General features: G+C 35.0%; 1 protein-coding gene across 1 annotated transcript in view; it reads right to left on the reverse strand.

Annotated features, from left to right (window-relative positions):
• LOC150099328 (protein GDAP2 homolog) overlaps positions 1 to 26,039 on the reverse strand; it is a 165,308-nt gene that overhangs the window by 123,450 nt on the left and 15,819 nt on the right. Inside the window, exons 3-5 of the mRNA XM_090403551.1 lie at positions 24,817 to 24,959; positions 13,805 to 13,958; positions 6,390 to 6,478 (exon numbers count right to left, since the gene is read on the reverse strand). Of these exons, the coding sequence (XP_090259677.1) occupies positions 6,390 to 6,478; positions 13,805 to 13,958; positions 24,817 to 24,959 (386 nt within the window). The remainder of the gene's footprint in view (positions 1 to 6,389; positions 6,479 to 13,804; positions 13,959 to 24,816; positions 24,960 to 26,039) is intronic.

Consider the following 26,039-nt stretch of genomic DNA (forward strand, 5'->3'; position numbering starts at 1 on the left):
GCTATATGGTGCTTGAACTTCAACTTCCTGTCTACTAAAACTCCAAGGTGCCTAGTCAGATCAGTTTCTTCTAGCATAATCCCACCAATATAATATGATATTGGATATCTAATCGCACCAAAGTGCATGCCTTTACATTTACTAATGTTGAACAGTGTTATGTTCTGAATAATCAAAAGATTACTTTTATTCAGGAACAACCATCTTTAATTGTAGGCAGAGAATGTTGTGCTTTGGCAAGGAAATAAAAATTGTACATTATAACTTTAAGGCAAAATTGAAGAAATGTGAGACTTAACCCGTTTGTACAGAGTGAAATAGAGGAATTTATATAAGATTATAATTTAATTAGAGTATCCCATTCTATGTATTGTATGAAAGCAAGTTGAGTGTAAGCTAAAGTCCAAGGGTCACACTTTAGCTGTCCAGTATAACATATGGCCTAAGGGAAAGAGAAATTATAAGGAAAGCGAAGCGAGAACACATTCTCGGAAGAACGCCACGTGCACGTGGATGAGTGCTGTGCAGTAAAAAACGTAGCTAAGCGTGAGAATCTCCGAGAAAAAAGGGGAAGAATATAAGGGTCAAGCTCCCCCCACAAGGGGCTTTTTGGTTCCTGTTTCCTGTGCTCGTGGACGTTGGCTCGCGTTCTATGCCAACGTGAAGATTCCGGGTCGGCCATGGAAGTCATGAGAGGCCTATCGATATTTGCGAGGCAAGGCTAACTATCTCGTCATAACAGAGTAGCTAAGCCATATCGAGTGACCAGTAATCCAGATGTGTGCCTGGTACCAGAGTGGCACATCGCCTTATCGACTCGGGGAACCAGGCCGTGCTGTTATCGTAAGTGATCCAGAGAATCGTAGAACAAAGGTGCCCTGATGTCCAGACAAGGCTGATGATAGAACAGAAAGTTATTCCATGGGACGGTAACGTAGAATGTTAAAGTATCTGACTTCCAATTAAAGATTTGAGTGAACTCTATAGGTTAATTTGTGTATGGACATGCTGTAGAGAACTTTAGAGATTATCCCAATTTGGCATTGACCTGTCCCTGTTTTGAAGAATGTCTCCCTAGAAGGGATCTGTGCATGAGATAACTGAGACATATTGTGAGATATGAGTAGTGATCAGAGAGTGATCGAAGATAATGTTAAATTAAGTCAGAAGTTTGTATGTTTATAGAAAAACTCTGTGGATCTAGTTATTATGCATGTATTCCTGTGTTAGTAATGATATCAGAATTTTACTAGGAAAGTGATTATGTTAACCATGTACTTTAATTTTCTCATGTATATCTTTTAAACCTAAATAAATATGTTTTATAGCATTCGCCTGAATCTAACCTGTCTTATGAATTCAAATAGCCACTCATAAAATTATTATTGAGCCTAGCGAGAGGGATATATGAATACTGATCCTCGATGAGTCTTAGGACTCCCTGGAGGTGTCAGATAATAATAATAAATTAATTTTCCAGACCATGACTGCATGCAAAGACAAAGTGAATTGAGAGTTGAATTAGTGTTAGAAAGTTCATCACTGTGTAATACTCTGAGAGAGCCACCTTGGATAAGAGTCTCATCTATCCTATGTATTGGCTGGCCCAGCAAAATATAAATTCGTCAATATTTAACAGGTGGACTGTCTCAGAGGTTATATTTTAAGGCCTTGTCCCATACTTAGACAAAGCCCTTATGAATGAAAAAATTACATGTGACTAAACTTAAGAGCAGCCTGAATATTAGTTTGTTTAAGGATAAAAGGGTGATAGCTGATTTGCTAGATTTACTGGAAAACTATTACAGAAGCTAGAAGGGAAGTAACTGTGTATGAGTGAGTAGTGAAACATACAAATATATATAGGTAGTAAAGGTAATAAAAAAGGTATATAACAACAGGTAGGTATTTTCATATTCTCACAATTCCAGCCTATTCAAATCATTCTACAAGTACTACATATCACAGTGCTCTTGATTACCTTACCTTTCTTTGCATCATCAGAAAATAGCTGCATTCTACATGTCAAATCCTTCCCAATGTCATTAATGTAAGACTGAATCACAATGAACAAAGGACTGATCCTTGATGCACGGTGCCTTGATGCTGTTACCGTGGATCTGCAAGATTCAAGAGCCATGCTATTCATTGCCAAGTAGAGATTCACTATCAACCCATTTCTGAATGTGAGCCCTAACAAATTTCCCAAAAGCTTTAGCAAAATCCAAAAGTATCTTAGTGTATCCATTCCCCTTGTTTAACTCAGTGGTAACATTATTATAGAATGTGAGCAAGTTGCCACAACATACCTTAGTAAACCCATGCTGTTCATTGCCAAGTAGAGATTCCTGTCAACCCATTTCTGAATGTGAGCCCTAACCAATTTCCCAAAATCTTCACCATCACTCCTGAGATACTGAGTGGTCGATAGCTGGATACACTGGTCATGCACCATGCAAAGGGATTACTGTAAAATCTCTCAAGGAAAATTTTTCTTTGTTAATTTTTTGCAATCGATTTTACAGTTTTTTTCTCAATATTTAGTAATATTTAACATATAACGTACTAAGTAAAAAGTCACTGTAAAAGGCATACATGTTGACTGTATGTAAAGCTGTAAGTAGGGATTATGCCAGATTAGCGATGGCGAAACACCAACCAAAAGTTGCAAGGTCAACCGATGTTGACTGAATGGGCAGAAATGACATCATCGCTAAAGGCTAATCCCGAAAAGACGGCATAGAGAACAAAGAGCGACATTTTGCATAAAAGGAGATTGTGGCTCTTGACCTTTTGTTCTGCTCATTGCCAGGGCTTTTGTTCCAATTGTGGAGGCCTTCTCGTCACCGAGGCTCTTCTCCCGTCGAGCGCTGTAGGATCTTCGTCTCCAGATTGTAGCAGGCTGATTTCCTCGATGGCTCTCAAGTTTTAGTCTCCAGAAGGAGAGCAGTTACACGCAAGCCTAGGAGTAACTACGGCTGATTCCATATCGAATATTGAACAGAGAGGAAAGACAAGAGACCACCTGTGACATCTAAGCAGCAAAATTAACCAGAATGTAGACGTTATGATCCTGAAGAAGTATGCTGCAATTTGTTTGGGCTTTTAATTCAAGGTGAAATTGTAAGTAGGCACTAATTTTGTAACTTTGTTAAGGAAGTGTATCTCAGAATCGTGAATGTGCTTACAAGAAATCGATTGTAAACAGGCGCTAACTAAGCCACAGGTTCTGTCGGAAGATTGTTTGTTACCTTGTATGTTTTAAATAATGAATGTGTGCTTGGTTATAATATTGGGAGCAGTACTATTAAGAATTTATATGTAGTCAGGCAAATTTTGAGTCAGTATCTAAGGGAAGGATTTTGGTAACCTGTTTATGCAGTGAGCATGCACATAATTTATGCCTAACGAGTTAACCCAGTAATTGTGTGCATTGTGAGAATTGTCTTATCAATTGCATTTTTTGCTTGTAAGAGGGTTAAATGAAATATTTTCACAGTATTTCATGTGTAATGTACTTCTTGACTAGTTTTAAAATAAATGTTTTTTTTTTGTTTTGTAACTACCTGGCCTGTTCTTTAGTTAATGCACTATCTCCAAAAAAATGCGAATGTACGGGTACATTTTAATATGAATAGTCAAAACTTGCATATAGAGAGAATTTGGATATAGTTAGTGATTAATTTCTGTTTTTCCTCACCTTAACTTTCAAACAATATTTACTCAAATTAGATGGTGCAATCGAAAATAAAATAAATTTTCTGATTTGATTTGTATGAGAATGGGGAATTGCATACATTAAATAAACTAAGAACAAAGTTTGGTTAATAGCAAGGGGGGGGGGGGGGACAGAAATTGGTCATGATAGGATTAATCTTGAGGGTTTATGTTAAAGTAGATGATAGTCTTAACTTAGTATAGGAGAAGTAAAGTAGAGTAAGGTTAAGAGAGAGTCAAAATAAGTTAAAATAAATAATTTAAATTAATATACATACAAAGGTGCAGCAGACATCATAATTTAAATAATTAACATTATTCTACATTACCATAATTCTTTTTACTCCTGTGGAATCTTCCCAGTTCTGAGACCCAAATTATATAGCCTGGTCAAAGGAATAGCCAATTCAGCTGAACACTCATTTAGCATCCAAGCTGATATCTCATCAGTTCATATTGCAGAATTCTTATTCAGTTTGTGCAACACTCCTAATACTTCCTCCTCATACCTGAGTTTCTTCATACAGTGAAGAGGTAGTGGTGGAGCATTCAATATTGCATATACTAGGAAGACGGCTTTTAGCAAAATGGCTATTCATTTAAGTTAAGGGGATAATAAATCCCTGATTATTTTAAAGCCGGATAAGAAACTCCGAGATCGAAATCTAAGAGTTTCATGCCGAAGAACTTTCGGCGAATCCAAGCGTGAGTCAACACCTGGTAGTACAACACTAGAGCAACTCGGAGCAAAGGTGGAGCAAGCTCCATCACTATCCTTAATATTTTCTTGTAATGTAAAATGCAGCTCCTAGGAGATGTATTACTGTTTTACATTATGAGGAAGGTCACTGCCCAGACCGGTTTCGACCTTTATTGAGGTCTCATCAGTGAGTAGGTAGACCTGGATAATACCAAAGTTTAAGTGAACAGAACTTACATACCTTTACTATATGAATTGCCAGCAAGGTGTACCCATATATCATTACTACAACAAAGAGCCAAGAGGCTATTTTTTCCAGCGACGTAAAAAAATAAAAGCCTCTTGGCTCTTTGTTGTGGCTATTCATTTGTTGAACAATCTCTTCTGCATCAGTCACTCGCATATCATTTGCATTCAGTAGTTATTCTTTCAAATTCATTTTTTCTTTTACTTGCAGCATAACGATAGAATTCTTTTGGGTTGTCTTAACTTGCCCGTTTCTTTTCATTCTCTGATTTAGCTTTCCATACAACACTCTTCTGTCCTGCTACCCAATATTATCCTTAAAAGTATATGCAGTATGCACAATATATGTAATTACTGTTATTACTTGACACCTCCAAGGATCATCATGTGAGAGAACACTACTCCACTACAACTCACCGTCTCTGTCATTTAATCCTTCACACAACACAACAACCACCAACACACAGACAATCTAATAATATACAATCTATTCTTTAAAAAGTAATAATAATTGTACTTTCCTTACAATATATATTCATCAACAAAATAAACCATTAATTATAAATACAAAATTCAAAATTGACACAATGTAATTAAATACTGCAGTACATTTATATATGTTATTCTTTAAACACCTTTACCCCTTAAGCAGGTACACAATTGTAAATAGTATTGTTCTAAGCCAATTTTCACAGCTCACAACATGAAGTAGCTTTGTGTAATTAAATGTGTGAAAATATTACATAACACAGATTTTTTATTTAAAAAATACAATTATCTTGGAAAGTCACGTCAAAGACCAGATAATCTGACTGAGTGCACTATGAAAAGTAAGTCTAGCTTCAAGTCGAGTGCCACCTACTTTGTTTTTGTGAATTTTATTGTCTTTCCTGTTAAATTATTGTTCATGAATAATTTATATAAATTTACCCTTCATTATGCACAATAAACAAAAGAAAACACAAACTGAGTTGTGATGAGCTGTGTTGTGGCATACATTTTAAACCCATCATAAAGGATGGGTTTAAAATGTTATAATTATGTGTTATGTATAGTGAAAATTAAAGGCTGTATTACTTTGTTTTGTCAACGTAATATTTTTCCTTTTAATATCACCTATAATGATATTTATATAAAGTAGAATGATATTTTGGGCAAATAAACTTTCTTTCTGGCTAATAGATTTAAGTTGTATTTTTGGAGCCTTACTTAAGGTAGTCACCAGAAAATGATGAAGAAAAAATTATTAGCATTTCATCAGTTTAATATTATCTTCATCTGCAATGTCTACAAACTGTGTATTCTCAAATAGTTGGTCTGTAATGTTCAGCTGAAAAACCACATGCCCACAAGACCAGCTAACAGAACTACAGGTGAGTGAGTGGAGCACTTTTCCTGTTGAAGTAGTGAGTGCATCCAGCATGAACGAGTTTAAGAGAAGGTATGACAGTTGGTTTGGGCAGGGCTTTAGAAATCCACTAAGCTCAGGCAAGTCATCAAAGACACACATGGTGAGTGAATTTTCAGCCTCCTAAATGCATTCAAAATATAAACACACTGGACAGATCAGCTAACTGAACTATAGGGGTGAAAAATTGTCAAATATTTCTTGTAGTCAAAGAATTTGAAGATGGCATTTGAACATTGTTTTTCCAAAGGCATGTTTACCTGAATAAACCTTTCCCCACTCTCATACATGTATGTAAACACAAAAAGTTATACTTACGTAAGGCAATGTGAGCACCTTCATGTGGTGGATAACCTCTCTTGGTTGAGTTGATAACACACAGCCCTAGTGTATGTAAGCGATATTCCCTATTTAGTAAAAAAAAAAAAACCTATGAACTACAGAAAACACTGAAATTACATATGTACATTGTTTATATGAAATATTCATTTATTACAAGTGAGAAGTTAATTTCTATAATCTTTTTTTGTGTATCCCATATGATAAAATGTAGAAACCTACAATACAATTAGTATCACAGATGGGCCAAGGATTAACCATTCTATTGGCCAGGACGTATATATATATATATGTCCAAGTTACTATGGATGTGAAGTGCATATTAAAATTGTAATGCCATTCATATTACATTGAAATATATGATGGATACAAAGTGTATGAGGATGCGTATTTGATCCATAATGGCTGATAAGGTGGTTAAGTAATCTGATAATTTACTATTTACGATAATTTACTGTCTTTCTGTAAACACCTTAAAAAAGCCAGACAGTTTGCTGGCAAAACTGGTAGGCTATAATGTAGGTTTGTTTGTAAATGGTCAGTATTAAATAAGTTTGTATTTTAATTATAGAACGACCAAATATGTTTAGTTTAATCTGATAACTCTTGATTTAGAGACCAAACATAGGTGCTTTTTACATAAATGTCTTCAGGCCTATGAGAAACAGGGTTCTAGTCTTACAAAATATATTTTTTGAATCAAAAGAAGCGCTTAACTCACATTGAAATGTTGGGACTGTCTATGTGGATATTATAATGATGATATTTATTAATTAGACAATGCAAACTCAAAATATGATATATATCATGTCCTTCACCAATGGACATGCTGGAATGCAAATAGAAAAAACATGAGCTGCACTTATTTGGAGAGCACTCTCAAACAGGTGTTAGAAAGTTCACCCAAAGTAGATGATGCACTTTATATTTTATCATTACAAATTAAACTCTTTACATAAAAGCAACATTAAAGATATGTATAAAAACAAGAAATAACAATTCAAGACAGAAAGGGAAAGTCTGAAATGTAGCAATTGCCTAAACATAATACATTTTCAATACAAATTAAAATAACTCAATGGAAAAAATATATTATTCATACAGAATTCTCAATATTAATCTTGGGATCTATGCTCTCTCCTGTGTCTATGACACACACACACAGAGAGAGAGAGAGAGAGAGATAAATGGTGCAGTGCAGTTACACATCATATCTAATGACACCAGCAAAAACAGCCACATTTCCTACATATATGGGAAAAAATGTTTGTCATGTTGAATGACAAATTGGTAGGGCAAGCAATTGAAACACTGATAGACCAATGTCAACAATATGGAAAGATCAGATTCATACAGAACTTCAGATTTTTTTCTTAACAGTTCTGTATGAGATCTAAAGATCCATATGGTTTTGTGGATAGTGGTCACAGAGTCATTAGATTCAGGTGTGTGGCACTGTTGAGGTCATGTCATAGCATGGGGACAGGTTTTTCTCTGTATGGAAGTCATGCCTGAGATTCTATCTTCTCACAATGCATGTCCATACTATATCCTTCCATCTAATCATGATTAAACTTATGAAGACTTCTGCACACAATTACATCATCACTGCAACAAAAATGAATCTCCCTCATAAACCAATCCCATCAAAAAAGTCACATCACAATCACAATAAACACAAGCTAGAATCAATTCACTAAAAACTTACTTTCACATCTACTTTACTAACATCCACAGCATCAACACAAACATAAATGATCACCACACTTGCAGGCTTCTAGACAAGACATGATATTCCTAACAGAAACAGAAATTGCAGCTACTCTGCTACTGTCTACATCTAATTCTTTTCTCCACAATGGTGGCACCTATGCCTTTGTGAAATCTGACATAGCCTTTCAGAGAATGGTTAATTAGAATCCCCCATTTTATAATACTCATCTGCTGCATTTAACAGTCTCTAAACACGTATAACCAATCAGACCTCTTCACATTCCTTTCCACGAAACTCAACCATCTGCAATCCAGCTATCCAAATAGTGAGCTCACCTTCCTGGGTGGTTTCAACATCCACAATTCCAAATGACTCCCCTATTCTAACACCGCCGACAAAGTTGGACTAAGTGCTTGTTATAAGTATGACCTAACACAAATTTTACATCTACTTACTCGAATTTCTTTTTGTCAGATTTTTGACAAAATCAGAAAACTATAAATAACTTGGCCTAGCCTGGTTGCATGCATGGTTAGTGTATCTGTTCTCCAAACAACAGGTATAGGCTTGAATCCTACTATAGGCATGGATGTTTGTGATTGTCTTTAGGTGGGAGATGAATTTCACTGCCCGATGCAAGACCACCATCCATCTTACTGGAGGCCTCAAGTGGTTTCAAAAGTTCCATGTTTGGTCTCTAAAGCAGGGTTTCTGGACTATGTAAAGATACATTTTTTAATAATTACAAAAAAATATATAAAATCAGAAAAAAAAAACCTTAGCCCATCCATGGCACAAATGCACTATAGGTTTACCAATGGGGAACAACATAAAATAAATAAATAAATAACACACACACACACACACACACACACACACACACACACACACACACACACACACACACACACACACTAAAGTCTTTTGGTCTTGGTGGCATCTATGCAATTGTTCTCAACACTGTTCACCAGAGTTACTGTCACTACAATCTGTTATACATATATGGCACTTATCCCAATGCATTGAAACAATCATATCCTTCCTTTCCAAGAAAGGGCAACAGAAGTCTACCATCAAACTACTGACCAACTGCCATCACCTTAGTCTTCTCCCAAATAATGGAGAAACTCATCAACAGCCAACTCCTCCACTCCTTAGAGGTCCACTAATTAATCTGCAACCACCAGTAAGGATTCCATCATTCAAGATTCACAGTTGACTTTGTAGCTTACATCAATCACCACTGGATATATGCCATGGAAAGGTTCAAAGAAACTAGTGCTGTCACCCTTGACATTTCCAACCATGTGTGGCATCATTGGCCTGCTTAACAAATTGCCATCCTTTGGTCTCCCTGCCACCCTCTATAATTGGGTAGCCAGCTTTCTCTCTGGTTGTTCTCTGCGAGTCATGATGGATGGTTTCCTCTCTCTCTCTCTCTCTCTTCGAGCTTCACCATCAATGTTAGAGTGCCTCGAAGCCTATCACATGCTCTCTTTCTCCTGTTCACAAATGACCTACTTGCAATCACCACTAATCCTATCCAAAATTTAGCAGATGATAGTACTCTCTACTCATTTGACAAATCATGCAGTACTACTCTGACACCATGATATAAGATCATCTACAATCAGTGCCTTAAACATTGATCTACATACTATGCTTTAATGGAGTGAGGTGACAACCTTGTCCTTCAATGCCACCAAAACACAGTCTTGCCTTTTCTCTTGCAAAAGAGATCTCAATTCACCTACCTTTACCCTCAGTAATACACAAATTACTATAAGATTAGATGTTTCTCTGCTTGAACTAACATTTACCTCCAGTCTTGCAAGGCATGAACATATCACATCAATAGCCTCCTCAGCATCCAAAAAAACTAGGCATTCTCTTTTGTTCAAGAGGCTATTTTATACCCAAACTACTCTTAATTATATACCAATCCCAAATCCCAAAATAAAACTTCCCTTAAAATCCTTGACATTGTCATGAGGTGAGAAATTAGGCTCACTGATAATCCCTCTCTTACAGATTCACACTTAATCCTCTATCTCACAGACTGTGTTTCAGCACTGTGTCTATTCTACAGGTACTTCTATAGTCAATGCTCCAGTGAATCGGCAACCATCATTTCTCTACACCTGTTAATACAAGAGCAGCAACTTAACTGTGCAAATGCAAAACATACCAAACTTGCTTCTCCTCTTCCTCTTTTATTCATCCACCTCTGTCCTCTGGAATGGCCTTCCTAATGAAGTATTCCCAAACAACTACAACCTGGTTCTTCAAAGACAAAACATCAATAAACTCGAGCTCAGTCCTCATCTGCACCCCACACACACCACTGATGTATTTATAGGTCTCTCAACCTCTCGTGTATGGGATCAATAAAAAAATTCATGGAACAATATTCAGACATATTCATAACAGTACTGTCTCTCTCTGTACAGTACATAGCTACTATCAAAATGTATCCTACATCATAATCATGTTGCCTTTCAGCACAGTAAAGTGAAGTGCACTATAATTGATTTTGACATGCATATTGCATCAGATGAGGCATTCTTTTGTTATATTTCAAACAGCTATAGACCTGAAAAAGGCATATGAAATGAGAAAGGGTGAAGAGACAAGCTGTTTAACACTTTACACTTCAATGTAAATGGGACATCACACAAAACAACAAGCTGAAAGTCAGCAGTTTAAATTGAAGGAGGTAGAGGAAGATGTTTCAACATAAAATCAAGTGCTAAACAAGGGTGCATGCTATCTCCACTCTTTTTCATCATCTACATAGATTGCATTGTGAAGGAAAGTGACATTAAGCCTGATTGATAAATGCACGTAAACACAAGAAAACAGCAAAAACCTTAAAAAAAACCTTAAAACAGCAAATTAAACCTGATATCAAAATTGAATGCAATCAACTCTGCTCTTTATTTTTATGCAGATGTTATACTTCTAAATAAATCCAGGTTTCTTTAACTAAAACTGAATAACTACTATATTAAATTTAGCATGAAAAATCAGCAATAAACTATGAAAATGAGCATAATACCCAAGTCTTGAAAATAAGATTAGAAAGAAAAACTGTAATAATCTAAACTTAATCATGCGATGCTGTCAGTAGTGTCATCTTGCATACCTCTTATGAGTACCTATCACATATTTTAAGATGAAAAAAATTCTGATAAGATGTTTTAATTTACCCTCAGATTGTCATCATCAAATTCCTGACATTTATCCTCAAGGGGTGTACAGGATATGATAGTACTACATGAAAAATTTACATCATTACTAACTTCCTATCTACAATTTTCTGCCAAATCAATCTGTTACCTGTCAAAGCTATAACACTGTCAGATCTTATATTTATATATCTATCTTCTAAGGCACTTTTTACCATATCAATCTTGGTCTTCCTCTGGGTCTTTTTCCTTCCAACCTGGCAGAGAACACTTGTTTGGCTAATCTTTCCTCACCCATTCTGTTTAAGTGACCATATCACGTGAGATTAGCTCTGCTGATGCATTCCTGGATGCTGACAATGTCAAGTTCTTTCCTAATATCCTCATTTTTAATATGATATTGCCATTGATGCCATCTGTTCACACCCCTAATCTTTCTCAGGACTCTCTTATCTGCAGTCTCTAGTCTTTGGTCAAGTGTTTTACTTCTGACCCAGCTCTCAGAACCATAAGTTAAAATTGGTTTGAATACTGTCTTGTATACAGCTAATTTAGTGTTCCAACTAATTTCTCTCTTATTCCATATAAATTTATTCAGTTGACTTCCTACCATACCAGCTTTGTTGATTGTGTTGTCTATTTCCATATTTAATTTACCATCTTCACTAAAAATTGTGCCTAAGTAGCCAAAATGTTTTACTTGTTCTATAGGTTCTCCATTCACAATGCAGCTGATATTTTCAATGCTTCTGCCTATTTTCATTATCTTTGTTATTCAATTTTTATTACAACAGTTATTACAACAGTTATTCAATTTAGTCAAGGAATCTTGCAGACTTGTAGCAGATTTATTTAGAAGTATAACATCATCTGCATAAAGCAAAGAGCTGACATTAACATCTCCAATTTTGATATTAGGTTTAATACCACTTTCCTTCATAATGTAGTCCATATAGATAATAAATAACAGAGGTGATAATGCACATCCTTGTCTGACACCAGATTTAACATTAAATCATCTCCCTGCACTTCCTTCAATTCTAACTGCTGACTTACAACTCAAATAAAGACTAAGTATTGCTTGATATAATGCTCCACTGACACCATATAACTGTAGCATATTGAATAGCTTCTCTCTTGGCACCTTATCATATGCCTTTTCCAGATCTACAAAACTTAAATACAGATCTTTGTTATATTACCATGACTTTTCAACTATTTGTCATAAAGTGAAGATCTTATCCTGACAGTCTCTATTTGGCTTGAATCCAGCTTGTTCTTCACCAAGCTTCTCTTCCACAATCCTTTTCAACTGTTTCTCAAGTATACTGGCATAAATCTTACTAGGAACACTCAGTAGAGAAATACACTTCTGTAATTCTCACAATCAGCTTTATTTCCCTTTTTTTACACATGGGTACTATGAGAGCTCTACTCCAATCATCTGAAATTCATCCTTCTGTCCAGGCCCTCTGAACTATGCAGTGTAGTCACTGTAAAACTTTTATACCTCCATACTTGAGCATTTCTGGTCTAATATCATCTACTCCAGCTGCCTTTCCACATTTCAGACTTTTGATGGCTTTTTCTGCTTCAAGCAGGGATATGTATTCCTGATTGCATGCCTGATCAGTGTTTTTTTTTTTTTTTTTATCAGTGTGCTGTCATCTGTGCTAGTTTCATTTAGTAATTTTTTGAAGTAATTACTCCATACTTCAAGGATATCTTTTTCTCCAGTTTTCATATCACCTTTATCATCTCTAATTCATTTTACAGCACTCTCATATATAAAAATATTTTTAAAAAAATAGTTTAGGAAAAAGAAAACCAGAAAACGAAAATAATAATAATAGGATATTAAACACTTAATGTGAAGGATTTTTTTCTGACATAAGATGCCTATACTCTATTTGGTCCTGTTACTTTTCTACCCAACTGCCAAAGATGAACACATTTTTTCCCCATTGTATCATAAACACATATATTTTGTAGAAGAAATCAGCTGGGTGTTCCTTCAGCAGTCCAAAAAGATGGAATTATTAAATGTAAGGTCAGGACCAAGCAGCAGATGTTCTATGACCTCCAAAATCTCCCTTTACAAATGCAGTAACAATCCACATTTGATTCCATGTAATATTTCCTCTATATATTTATTTTAACTGAGAACAAATTTCTGCTAGTTCAATACCTCTAGCATGAAGAAATCAGACCACACTGCATATGTGTGGTCTGATTTTGCTATAGCTGTACCATCAACTGATTGAGACCAAGTTTTCAATCAGTTGATGGTATAGCTATATGGCACCATTTCATGTGGCATGAAACAGATGATGCAAATGTGCTCTTCAGCTCCTAACACATATTTTTATGTGCTGATGTGCTGTTACCATAACTACAATTTTGGAAATATCTTGATATGCATGCACACATACACACACACACATTACTCATTATTTTGAAGAAAATAATGAAGTTGTTAATTATCAACTTACCTCATCAGCTGTAATACTTTGAAATAACAGGAAAACAGTGCAGTCTCAGCAGCTGTTTGATACTTTACATTGAATTTTGGTCCCACTGTATGAATAACATATCTGGCAGGCAAATTATAACCCTTAGTTATTTTTGCTTCTCCTGTTCTACAACCTGAAATTTTTAATAGATAGGTATTACATAGTATAATAGGTATTACAATATGCCAATATTGTGGGTTGCAAAAATTGGTTGATAGGCGGAGGAGGGGAGATATGATTGAGACATTCAAATTACTGAAGGGTTTCTATAAAATTAATTCAGAAGATATTTTTGAGAACAGGGCTGGTTGTGGGAGGACTAGGGGACATCCATGGAAACTGGGCAAAAGTGTGGTTAGTAAAGGTGTTAGAGCTGGGTTCTTTACTTTTAGAGTGGTGAATGAGTGGAACGCGCTCCCTGAGTCTGTAGTGGATGCTGTGACAGTGAATGAGTTTAAGGCGAGGTATGATAGATACTGTATGAATGTCGAATAGTTGTGATGAATATGTTTGGGGCCTCCCTCGATGAGTCTAATGATTCCCTGGAGTTGCCCGTAATAATAGTAATGATAATAGTAATTACATCAAAATAATTATAAATTGCAAAATAATGGAATTACTAAAAAAAAAAAAATTATATATATATAGTATTACAATCGTATAACAGTTTGATCATTCACAAAATTTTGGATTTACTTTCACATATTTAATACATACATTCATACTCAATACAAACATATTAATAACCCACTGAGTAGAAGATAGCATACCTACTCTCCAACCAAGAGGTCATAGGTTTGAATCCCATTGTAAGAGAGTTTGTAACAGCCTACTATGGATGAGGTTGTATAGCTCCTTGAGTTTATAAGGCTTGTCTTTTATAAAAAACAACAAAAAAAACTGAAGACATCTTCATGCAGATTCTCTTTCTGGGCTTCCGTTGTAATGAATGGTGAATGCTGGATATCTATTTTTTTCACAAATGGATGACAGTTTTTTTTTTTTTTTTTTTAATTTCAAGATAATTCCACCTATATAATCTACTATAGGTTCCCTAAAGTTGAAAACCTATAGTAAATGAATAGCATGAATGGACAACTGATTGTGTTTCAACTGGGAACCCAGATGAAGTACTCTCAAGCTGACCAAACCATGGTACACAAACATTATCCAGACACCTATAGATCTAGAGAGAAACAGATTTTAGGGATATATTAAAGCTTAAAAGTCTCTATTTATTCACAAATGGCATCACAATATTTTATAAGATGCAATCGACTCATGCACCCTGAATTCAGTGGTGGTTGGGTTACATCTGCCAATATATTTTTTTCCCCCCTCGTCTACTCAAAGTTGTAAAAACAATTTAGAACCAAAGTGATCTGTATTTGACAAGTTTATGGATGTACCAGTTATTCTGTTTTCTTATCTTTTCTACACTGTCAAGCATACCTAAATCATTTTCATATTTAAATGATTGCCAGAATGTAGTATATTATAGCTTAATCTGTTGTTAGGTAAGCCAGTTTAATTTTACTACTCATTTGGTTTTACTTCTGAGTTTCGTTGTCTGGTAGCAGCTGTAATTCATTTTTGGTTTAAACAGGAATTAATAGTACAGTCATATCCCGACTTACACGGTTTCTTATATGTACGTATTCCCATCCTGCTTCATGCCTCACCAGTAGTCGTATCTTTCAGTTGCCGGCCGCATTCGCCAGTGTCGCACATGCTGTGAACAAGCACTGACGTGTTTCGCGTGGCCTCCATTCATACACGATTTTTATAGTCCACAAACCTTGCAATTGTTTAATGTTATGTTCTTGATAAAAATTTTATCCCATAAAAATAATGTCATCCAAAAGAAGCAAGTCCGATTCTTCTACTGCTAGCAAGAAAAGAAAAACATTGACTTTGGAAACAAAACTCAACATTATTAAGGATTTTGAAGGCGGAATGAAAATTTGTGATCTAGCAAAGAAATTCGATCTACAGGAATCCACAGTAAGAACAATCATAAAAGAAAGGTTTACAGATTTTGGAGGACATAGATTTTAATGAGGAATGAATTGTAGCCACAAGGCAAGGAATAAAAAAATCATTAGCTTGCTATGAAGAAATTTTGCGTGACAAGAAAAAGACATTATGCCGTCAGACGAATCTATTAGATTTTATGAAACCATCGACATCGAAATAACTTTCTTTTTTTTTATGTACGAAAAACTACAATTATGATTATTTTCTTAAAAAATATAGGCGTTTTTGTAAACCTTTGGTCCCAATTGTATGTTTGTATACATAAATTACATGCAAAATTATACCCCTAGTTACGCGAATTCGACTTGCACACTTTTTGTTGGTCCCACCTACCGTGTAACTTCGGGGTTTTACTGTATATTATTATTATAGCATACAGCATATCGACATAAGAAACCCAATGTTTAACTCAGTTATGTTAACAATATATTTATTTGGTTTCACAGACAACAAACTGATAGCAATGTAATCTAGTATTAACAAATTATATACTAATTAATCATCACTATTTCCTAGTATGTAAGGCAAATATTTTAGAAATATAACTTAAACCTATTAGCCACAAAACAAATTTACTCAACAGTAATGTTGCTCTTATTTATATAAATATTTTAATAGGTGTTGTTATAAAAACAAAAGTAATACATTCTTTCATTTTGAGTACACTTGACACAATTGTGCAAAAATATCCTTTTCCTTTATGTACTTAAAATGTATGCCACTACACTTGCAATTAATTTACACAAGGGATATTCTTATGACTTCCAGCATATCTTTTCTTAGTTGAAAAATGCCACTTATCCACTTTACCTGCAGAGAATGACCATTCATAGGTATCACCAGAAAATCATCGAAATATGACTAGAGCAATTCGTTGATGATGGCTCAACTTAACTTTTGTGTGTGGTTCCTGATCATAAAAGGTTTTTAAAATCCTATAGTACATCCTTACTGTGGATGAGCTAAGAATTTTTTTTTTTTTTTTTTACATAATGCAGAAACCCTACTCTAAAGGATAGAACTTTTTCAGGCCATTTCAGGTCACTAATAAGCAGAAAGATGGTTACATACTAGGTGATGAAATTTATCTCTGACCTAAAGACTCAAACATCCATGCCCATGGCAGAATTTTAACACTTTGATTGCCATATACAACAAGTGTGCCTCATGCATACACTTTCTGCTAGCACCATGTGATGCATATCTGTTTCACAGTTAACTTGTCATTATTCCTTAGTGAAACAGATGTGTCTCACAGCAGTTATTTTTAATGCAATGCATGGGCTGTATATAAGCATGGCCTGGTGCACTAGAAACTGAGCTTAGCCCACCAAAATACTTGAAATTTTTTATGCATCAAAATAAGAAAATATATGTATATATTTTTACTATTTTTTTGCAAGTGTGTCAATAAAAAGAAAGGAGATAAATTGAAGTATTTATTTCAAAAAGGCAAGAAACAAAAGCTATTTTGATTTCAGCTTGAAGACAATAAATGAAACATTATTATTATTATTTTTAATCAATAAATGAAAACAAAAAAAGCAAATTGCTAAAGGGTGCAATCATGGGCTTCGCAAAAGCAGGTCATACAGTAATATTTTTCGCACTGGTCACATTTCCACCGAGAAGTCTATGCTTTCTTAGCTGCAACATTTCTGCCACTTTCTGTTGATATTTTATTATAGCAAACAACACACCTTCGCCTGTTGAATGTACCCATATCTGCCAAGATATGTTTATTCATCTTCTGGAATTGATGCACTTGATTATTTTTAGACAGACCTAACAAAGATTTGGCAACTTGCTCTCTAAAAGCAGTTATTGATATGTTTCTACCAGTCACACCTTTATAGAGGAAATAAGAGTTTATGACAAACTACCCTAGAAGCATGTCGACGGCAATTTTTCTGTACCATTTGATACCCTTTCTCAAACTTGTTGATGCAGATGAGAAAGTGTTGGTTGCTTTCTACAAAATGACCAACATGCTTTGTAGAAAGAGTTAGGACATCGTGACCACAATTCCTGTACTGCTCTCCATAGAGATACATTCACCTTTTCTTAGTTTTTTTTTAAATTACTTCTCCTGGGTCATTTTTCCTCAAGGTACTGACGAAGTGTGTTTTTCTTTCAAGTAATTTATGTGCGAGATCTACACTCATGTAATAATTGTCTACGTAAACTGTTCTGCCACAATCCAGCAGTGGGTCGCATAATTTCATAACAACAGTAGTTGGGACATTTTCATTGGCATTTGCCAAATTTTTCTCTTTCCCGCAATAAATTCTGAAGTCATAGGTATAGCCTTCGACGCATAACTTGAATAGTTTGACTCCGAATTTATGTCGTTTGTTTTTTATTGATTGCAGGAATGTTATCCTGCCTCGAAAAGTGACTAATGTCAATCGATGGGCGACTTTTCAAACATATTTTCAAAATGTTCAACAAGTATTCCTGCATTTTCATCTACAAATGGAAATTCCTTCAAATACCTTCCTGTTACTTCGCCCCACGCCAGAGAAGGTAATTCATCTTCATTTTCTTTTTCTGAGGAATCATTTAGGTAGAAATTACTCACAACATTCTCAATAGCTTGTGATGTGGTCGTCTGTAAAATAGTTTTCAGTGGATGAGAAATGAGATGGAAAAATAGGAGGAATGTCTGACAGTGTTTTTTTTCTTTTTCAAGAGTGGTCTTTCACTATCTGAAGATGATGAGTCACCTGCTTCACTTGGCTTGTACTCTGCATCATCAGATGAGCCCTCGAAAGGATGGTCTTCTTCTTCGGACATCAATTCGTCCAAAAGTTTTTGCAATCTTTGCTGCTGTCTCTCGTAGTCACCCATATTACTAAAATAATAACATTCTCAAAACATTCAATATTTTACATCAGAATTACCTAATGAAAAGAAGTACCTGTTTTTTGTTTCACTATATCACTTAGCTAGTAATAAAACAAACAAAACAAAGTCACAACAACTTGGTAAACAAATATACTAAGAAATCCAAACTTGGTAGATAGGTTATACGTGAAATGCACATGCCTCACATGGTCATGTGGTGTTTTATTGTAGGCACAGTCTTACTTTGCTCAGCGGCCACATGAAACACGTGTCACACACTGAATAAATGTCCCAACAAAAACAAAAAATTGTTTTCACAGTGCGGTTAAGTGAAATAATATGACGATTCAGTGCAGTGGTCTGTGAAGATGAAAAAAAAAAAATTAGTATCGCAGCAGTCAAAGTGTTAACCAACAGCCTGCTAGTTGGAGAGTAGCTATGCTAACTATTCAACCAACCAAACAGACAAACTTGCAAATTATGCAAACTAAATGTTAACAGTGAGTGTTGTCATAATTGGAATTATTTCACTCTTAGAAAACAGCAACTAGGCTTTGAGAGTACCATTAATGTAAAATATAGTGACAAACAATGTACCAAGGAATTAACTTGTCTTAGAAATTATTCAACTATTTTCAAATCACACTAGCTTTGCATATTTTATTATATTATGCAATTTCATATACAATTTGCAATCATGACTAAAAATTGTGTATCTGAATGGCTGAAATACATTATTCTACCAGAACCTCTGTAGCTCAGTTGGTTCAGACGAAGTTCTTTGTTCAGAAAGATCTGAGTTAGATTTCCGTTTATGACGCGAGGAACCTTTATCTGGTCTCTTTCGACTAAAGGTGAGTTAGCTGATCTCATACAGAGGTAGAGGATTTTTCATCCAGAAACTTGGGTTTTTCGTCCCTCAGAACAGGCAAACTGGACCATGAGCGCGCACACACACACACTAATCTATAGTCATAAACTACATACTTAATCCCTCATTAGGAAGGCTCAACTAGTCCTAAGGGATGGTTGAGGAAAAGGAGAGCCCCCCCCCTACAAATAAATAAATAAATTATTCTACCAAAAGTCAAGACACAAGCAGATGCAAAAAATTAAACAGTTTAGATACTAAGGTGAGGAAAGGAAGATTATCCATACTTAGAAACTCTGGATTTTTTAAAAATCATTTTTAACAAGTTACTTAAAGCACTAATTTCTGTGTAATCATTCCTGATTACACAGAAATTAAAAAAAAAAAATTAAAAGGTTATTACCAAATTATTTGAAAGAATTTATTTCCTAAAAAAAAGTGATAGGGTATACTTTTCATACATCAAAAAAGATGCATAAAAACAGAACTGTAGTCCATGTGCTCTTCTATTCATATGTATACTGGTCCTCCCTAACACCGTTCAAAATATCCTAAATCACTGAAGAACAGTTTTATATATTAAGTTAGCATTCTGCTTTATCGTCAAGATATGTACCTTCAGTTTCCTAACTATGGAAACATACTTAGGAAACTGAAGATAATGATTCAGAAACATAACGGGCCCAAAAGAACACTGCAACACCAAGACACAGACATTGTCATTTTTTTTTTTTGTACTTATAATTTGGAAATACCACACAAAGAACATGATCAGAAACCCACTCTCCCCAGAGATCCATGAGAGATAAGATAGTCTATGGTGTGTGTGTGCGTGCACCTGTCAACATGTGGCCGATTGAATGAAATCATTGCCTTCAAGTTAGGATTATGACCAGTATTTGTATATTTATGTTCTGTATTTTTTACTTTTCAATATATTCATTACCTGAAAAAACCTTGTCGTGAGCAATTTTCATGATCAATGAGCAGTGGGGACCAGTCCCTCCCCATTCATTTATCTTAATGTTCCTTTCTTGATATTATAATTATTGCACAGGCACCTCCATGGAGTCCTAAGACTCATTGTGGGAGACTCCAACTATCGACACAAAACTATTTGCAACTTGAAACCATTAACAGACAAAGCACTCACAACTGACTAGGAAACCCATTCCATAACCTAACCACAAACCCTCACTCTATCTCCATAGGAAGCATTCCACAGACAACATCATCATCTAGGACACTCAACTCTGGACCCTCTCTACCATTTCCTCATCGCCAAGAAACCCAGGTAAACCACTTGCCAAGCAAAAAATCTAGTCCTCATACCCTTGCTAACCATACTCTTACCCAACTTCCAGGGATAGCCTCTTGTTCTTCCCCCAAGTCAAGTGCTGAAATACTTCCATTTGTATTAATCTTATAAAATTGTTTAAAGAACTTAATGTTTCTGTAATACCCCTCTCCCCCCTCTTCTGCCTATCAACCAACTTTTGCAAGCCACAAACCCTCAATCTATCTCCATAGGAAGCATTCCACAGACAACTCATCATCTAGGACACTCAACTCTGGACCCTCTCCACCATTTCCTCATCGCCAAGAAACCCAGGTGAACGGATCTGAGCACAGTCATGCAGATGTGGTCATATCAAGACTTTATAAAGAGAAACGATAACTCTCTCATCTCTGCTTGTTAGTGTGTGTTCTTTATTAACCAATCTGAGCTACCCTGGCTACCTTGGCAATATGCCCTCTAAACTTCAATTTTATTTACTATAACCCCCAAATCTCTAGCTTCAATTTTCTTGGCGTATAGTTCCCTCAATGTGGTACACAGCTTGCAATCTTTGTATCCTAAATTCATAACTCTACACTTTTCCACATTAAATTGAATTGATATCCATTATGTTTTACCCATACTATCAGCTATTTAAATCATCTTGCAAGCTCTCTACATCACCCTGATTAATTATTACCCTACCCAGCTTTGCATCAGGCTTTGTAAATGTCTTTGCAAAATCCAGCAGTATCATCACCATGTAGCCATTCCCTTTATTCAACTCAGCTGCCACTCTATTATAAAAAGTTAGTAGATTACTAAGGCATAACTGACCATTCACAATGCCCTTCATAGAGTATCATATTCTTATCCACCCATTCTTGAATTTTATTTTTGACCAATTTTCTATTACCACCACTCCTGTGATACTGACTGATTATAATTTGCTACCACAGTCCTAGCTACCTATTTGCTACCTATATGTAAAGGAAGTATTTTGTCCTCCTTCCAGTCTCATGAGACTTTTTAGAGCTAAGACTTAAACAGTCCAGTGAAAGGCATAGCCAGTTGCACATTCTCTTAAAGCAAGATCCAATATCCAGTCCAATCTCACATCTGTATTTGCTTTCAGATTCTGTAATATCTTAAGCACCTCCAATTCACATCAGTCCTTGTCACCTGTGCCATAACAATAGTAATATAGTAGCTGGATGGTGTTCTAAGAAAGAATATGTAAACCAATATTCAGATAATTTCATCGGGTGTGGAACTGGTCCTGATTGCTCACTGTGAATAAGATACACTATTTGCATATTGTAATATAATAATACAGTACAGAAATGGTGCATCTGCGTTCATTTAGAGTACTACAATGATTTAAATTAAAAAAAAAAAACCTTTCTTTAAAATCAAACATGCAACTAGAATCTTTCTTAAATCATAATATATAGTCTGCACCTTCCCACAATTCATTTCTGCCAAAAGATCTATATCTTTTTCATCTCTCTCTGCAAAACAACTCTAGATTTCCCCCCCCCCCCCAAGTAGCAAAATTATATCCCTTTGTTTGACCACTCTTAATGGTACCTTGTTCACACTTTGCAATCTCAGGGTATATTTACGGATGATAATGTCTTTCACAGATGACTGACACGTTGAATCAGGGTGAAATATCAGCTATAATTTCATCATCATCATCATCCATTCATGTCAATTTTTCTGGAACAGAAAACTACATTAGGAATGGAATGAAAATAAATAATTTACTGACTAAAATTAATTATTTACAAGCTGATCTTTTGCTAGCTCAAGCTAGCATAATCAGAGGCAGTTTAATACTTAGTGAAGAGACAAAACAAAATGACCCAGATAACAAGAACAGTCACACATGGAGGGCAACAGTGGCACTCTTCATGGGGATTCCACTTATTAATGCCAATAGGTAGATAGGGCAGTGTGCCAAACTCTGTGCAAGATCATATCACCAGTTCTGTTATAGTTACTCAGGAAGTTACTCATTCTGTAGAATCTGTGTTGCTTCAGGAAGTCTTTCCCATTTAAACTAGCATTTGTGAAGTAGCCTAGCTTTCTTCAATCTGATGAAGTGATCTTTTGCCAAGGTATGTTGTGTTACAATCTGCTCTTTGGTGGTTTGCTGAGAAATTGGACTATCAGAACATGCCTTAGAGAAAGTCCACTTCATCAGATGGAAGAAAGCCAGGCTGTTTCACAAATCCCAATTTAAATCAAAGAGCCTGTTCCTGGAAGCAACAAGTTCTAAGAACTGGTTGTATGATCTTGCATAGATTTTGCTGCACTGCCCTATCTATCTATCTATCTATCAGCATTAATAACAAGAATCACCACAAAGAACTCTTTCATCCTCCACATATGTGACTGTCCTTGTTATCCAGGTCATTTCTTTTTGTGTCTTCACTGAGTGTGTATTGTTAAAGTGCTGCTGATAATGCTAGCTTGAGTTAGTGAAATACCAGCTTATAGATAATTTTAGTCAGTAAATTATTTATATTTATTTGTATTCCAGTTCCTATATAGTTTTCTATTCCAGAAACTTTGGCATGAATCATTGCAACAGCTATGGAAATTCATCTCATTCAGTCTGTTTAATGATGAAGTTTCTTATTCAAATCTGTAAACTTATTATGTTTCCTAGTTTTACTTTTGTTAACAGATTCAACAGCATCACTGTTCCTATTTTATGGAGATATCAATAAAACCTGCTTTTAAGAATAAAAATTATTTAACTGTTCTAAAATCCAAAAACATGCGCACATATTTGTACTCTACAAGTGCAATCTTTTTACTGAAAGTATCAAGTAACCAAAGAATGCTTTATTCTCATCACTAATTTCTACTAACACCTTATCTTTTTCACACTTATTTCTTTATCAAGAAGCAATAAAATCAGCTGACCACAGAATAAAAGAATAAAAATTATTTAACTGTTCTAAAACCCAAAAACATGCACACCTATTTGTACTCTACAAGTGCAATCTTTTTACTGAAAGTATCAAGTAACCAAAGAATGCTTTATTCTCATCACTAATTTCTACTAACACCTTATCTTTTTCACACTTATTTCTTTATCAAGAAGCAATAAAATCAGCTGACCACAATGCCCATGTATATGGGCACTGTGAGTGCAACTTCTTGACCTAGCATGTTATGTGCACATGTGACTACAGAATGTTTTGCATCTCTTTTTTTTTGGTTCTACCCTCACAATATACCTTGTTATATATCGCATGAAACCAGAAGAGAAAAAAAAAAACAAAAAAAAACTGAAAATTTGTTTATTCCCTTTAACCAGAAACAAAACAAAAAGATAAAAACTGTCTAATATAATGAATGCACATTTCAGTTTAATACTTATTTTATGGCATGACATCTTGTAAATTCAGTGCTTTACTCCTATGTACATACTTGCTGGTAATAAGCAGTATGAAACAGCACTCATTTTAAATGAAGAATTCCCATGGTTTGGAAAACTACAGTCAAGTGATAGTTACAGCAATAAGTAGTATCACATTAAGCAGATATTCAATGTGTGCGTGCATGTACATGCTTATTAAGTGGTTAACATTACTGAAATTAATTCATTCAGTTTAAAAATGCAGCTGAAAAGCATACAGAAGTGTATTTCAAGATGTATGCACTTTGAATTATTAAGACATAGAATTATTGAGTTTGAATTAAGGGGATTTTACTATATGCTACATAAGGCAATATATTAATTTGTGATATTACTTCCTTTAAATAAACTGCATGTGCTGTGCTTCATTTACACTTATGAACTGACTGGATTCAATGAAATACAATGAAAGTTTTAAATGTGAATCTATAATTCAGTTCGGTTATCCAAACATTTTATATGCTAAAGGATTCAAAAACATACATTTGCTATAAATTAAAAAAATTAGTGATTCTCCATACCCTTTATGTTTACACTGAGATCCTCCTTTAACTGTGGTCCTGATCTACTCAAGATCCTTTCACTCAGTGGATTTCTATCAGATAAAGACTCATTGGTGGAATTTACAATGGCATGAGCATTTAGGCAAGTTAAGTCCCCAATCCTAGGAAAAGAATCACACATGAATAAAACAATTTATGAGCATTTCATTTAACAGAAGGCATGAAACAATATTCACAGGATTATAGGGAGTGAACTAATTTTTAGAGAAGTATTTTGAAACTGCATAATTGCTGAGAAAAGCATGAGGGTACATAAAATAATGATATTAAAAAAAAAAAAGTCATAGGGACTACTTTAAGCAACTGATATACTCCACTCCTAGAAATGCCAGGCAGGTATGAATGATTATGGAGTCAATTATTAAGTAGTTAACATTACTGAAATAATTAACAAAAATTCATTCAAATTAAAGCTGCATGGTGAACAAGAAAGTAGTTTGAATAATGAACAAACATGGATGGATGTGCAATTTAGGATTAAGCTGACCAAATTGTATTCTCTATTGCTTAAACTAAAACAAAATGAACCATTCTATCATTAGAATGTCATGCCAGTTGGTTTGCTGCCAGGAAAAATTATAAATTTGGAGAAAAACCGTTCATAGGAAATTAATAATGATGCATCTTTACTTGTGTACTACTATCAGAGTATTCTGTACTTTTCTTGAGAGTACTTATTAGGAATCTATTGATAGAATTATGCAAGAGCTATAGATATGAAAGAAATTTCTGAAGTAAATTTTTATCAAATAACATTACAGCCTCATTAAAACCAATGAAGCAGCAATGTTATTTGCAGAGGTTTCTGCAAACACCATCACTGCTTCATTGATGCTGTTTTCAGGGGTTCCTCATGAACACAGACCTTCTCTCACTAACCTCAAATTGTATTATCCAGTTTTGCCGATAACAGCATTCTCCATGCTTCTTATTATATTGACAAACCTTCCAGTGCTCAAACAATAGCATCCATATCTTCTATACAAATGCCCTAAACAATGATCGCTATACTTCAATAGAATGATGACAAACCAGTCACCTTCAATGCTTCTAAAATACTTTTTTTTTTTTTTTTTTAGAAAAAGCAAAGCCCTTAAAGACATGTGGGGTAGGCATAATACATTTAAAAATCTTGTGAAATCCTACACGACGATGCTAAATCTTAATCAGACTGTATGCCT

The sequence above is a fragment of the Typopeltis vanoorti genome, chromosome 14 (assembly GCF_054136105.1).
Source record: "Typopeltis vanoorti isolate ZY-2024b chromosome 14, IOZ_Tvanoo_1.0, whole genome shotgun sequence".
Classification (NCBI taxonomy): domain Eukaryota; kingdom Metazoa; phylum Arthropoda; class Arachnida; order Uropygi; family Thelyphonidae; genus Typopeltis; species Typopeltis vanoorti.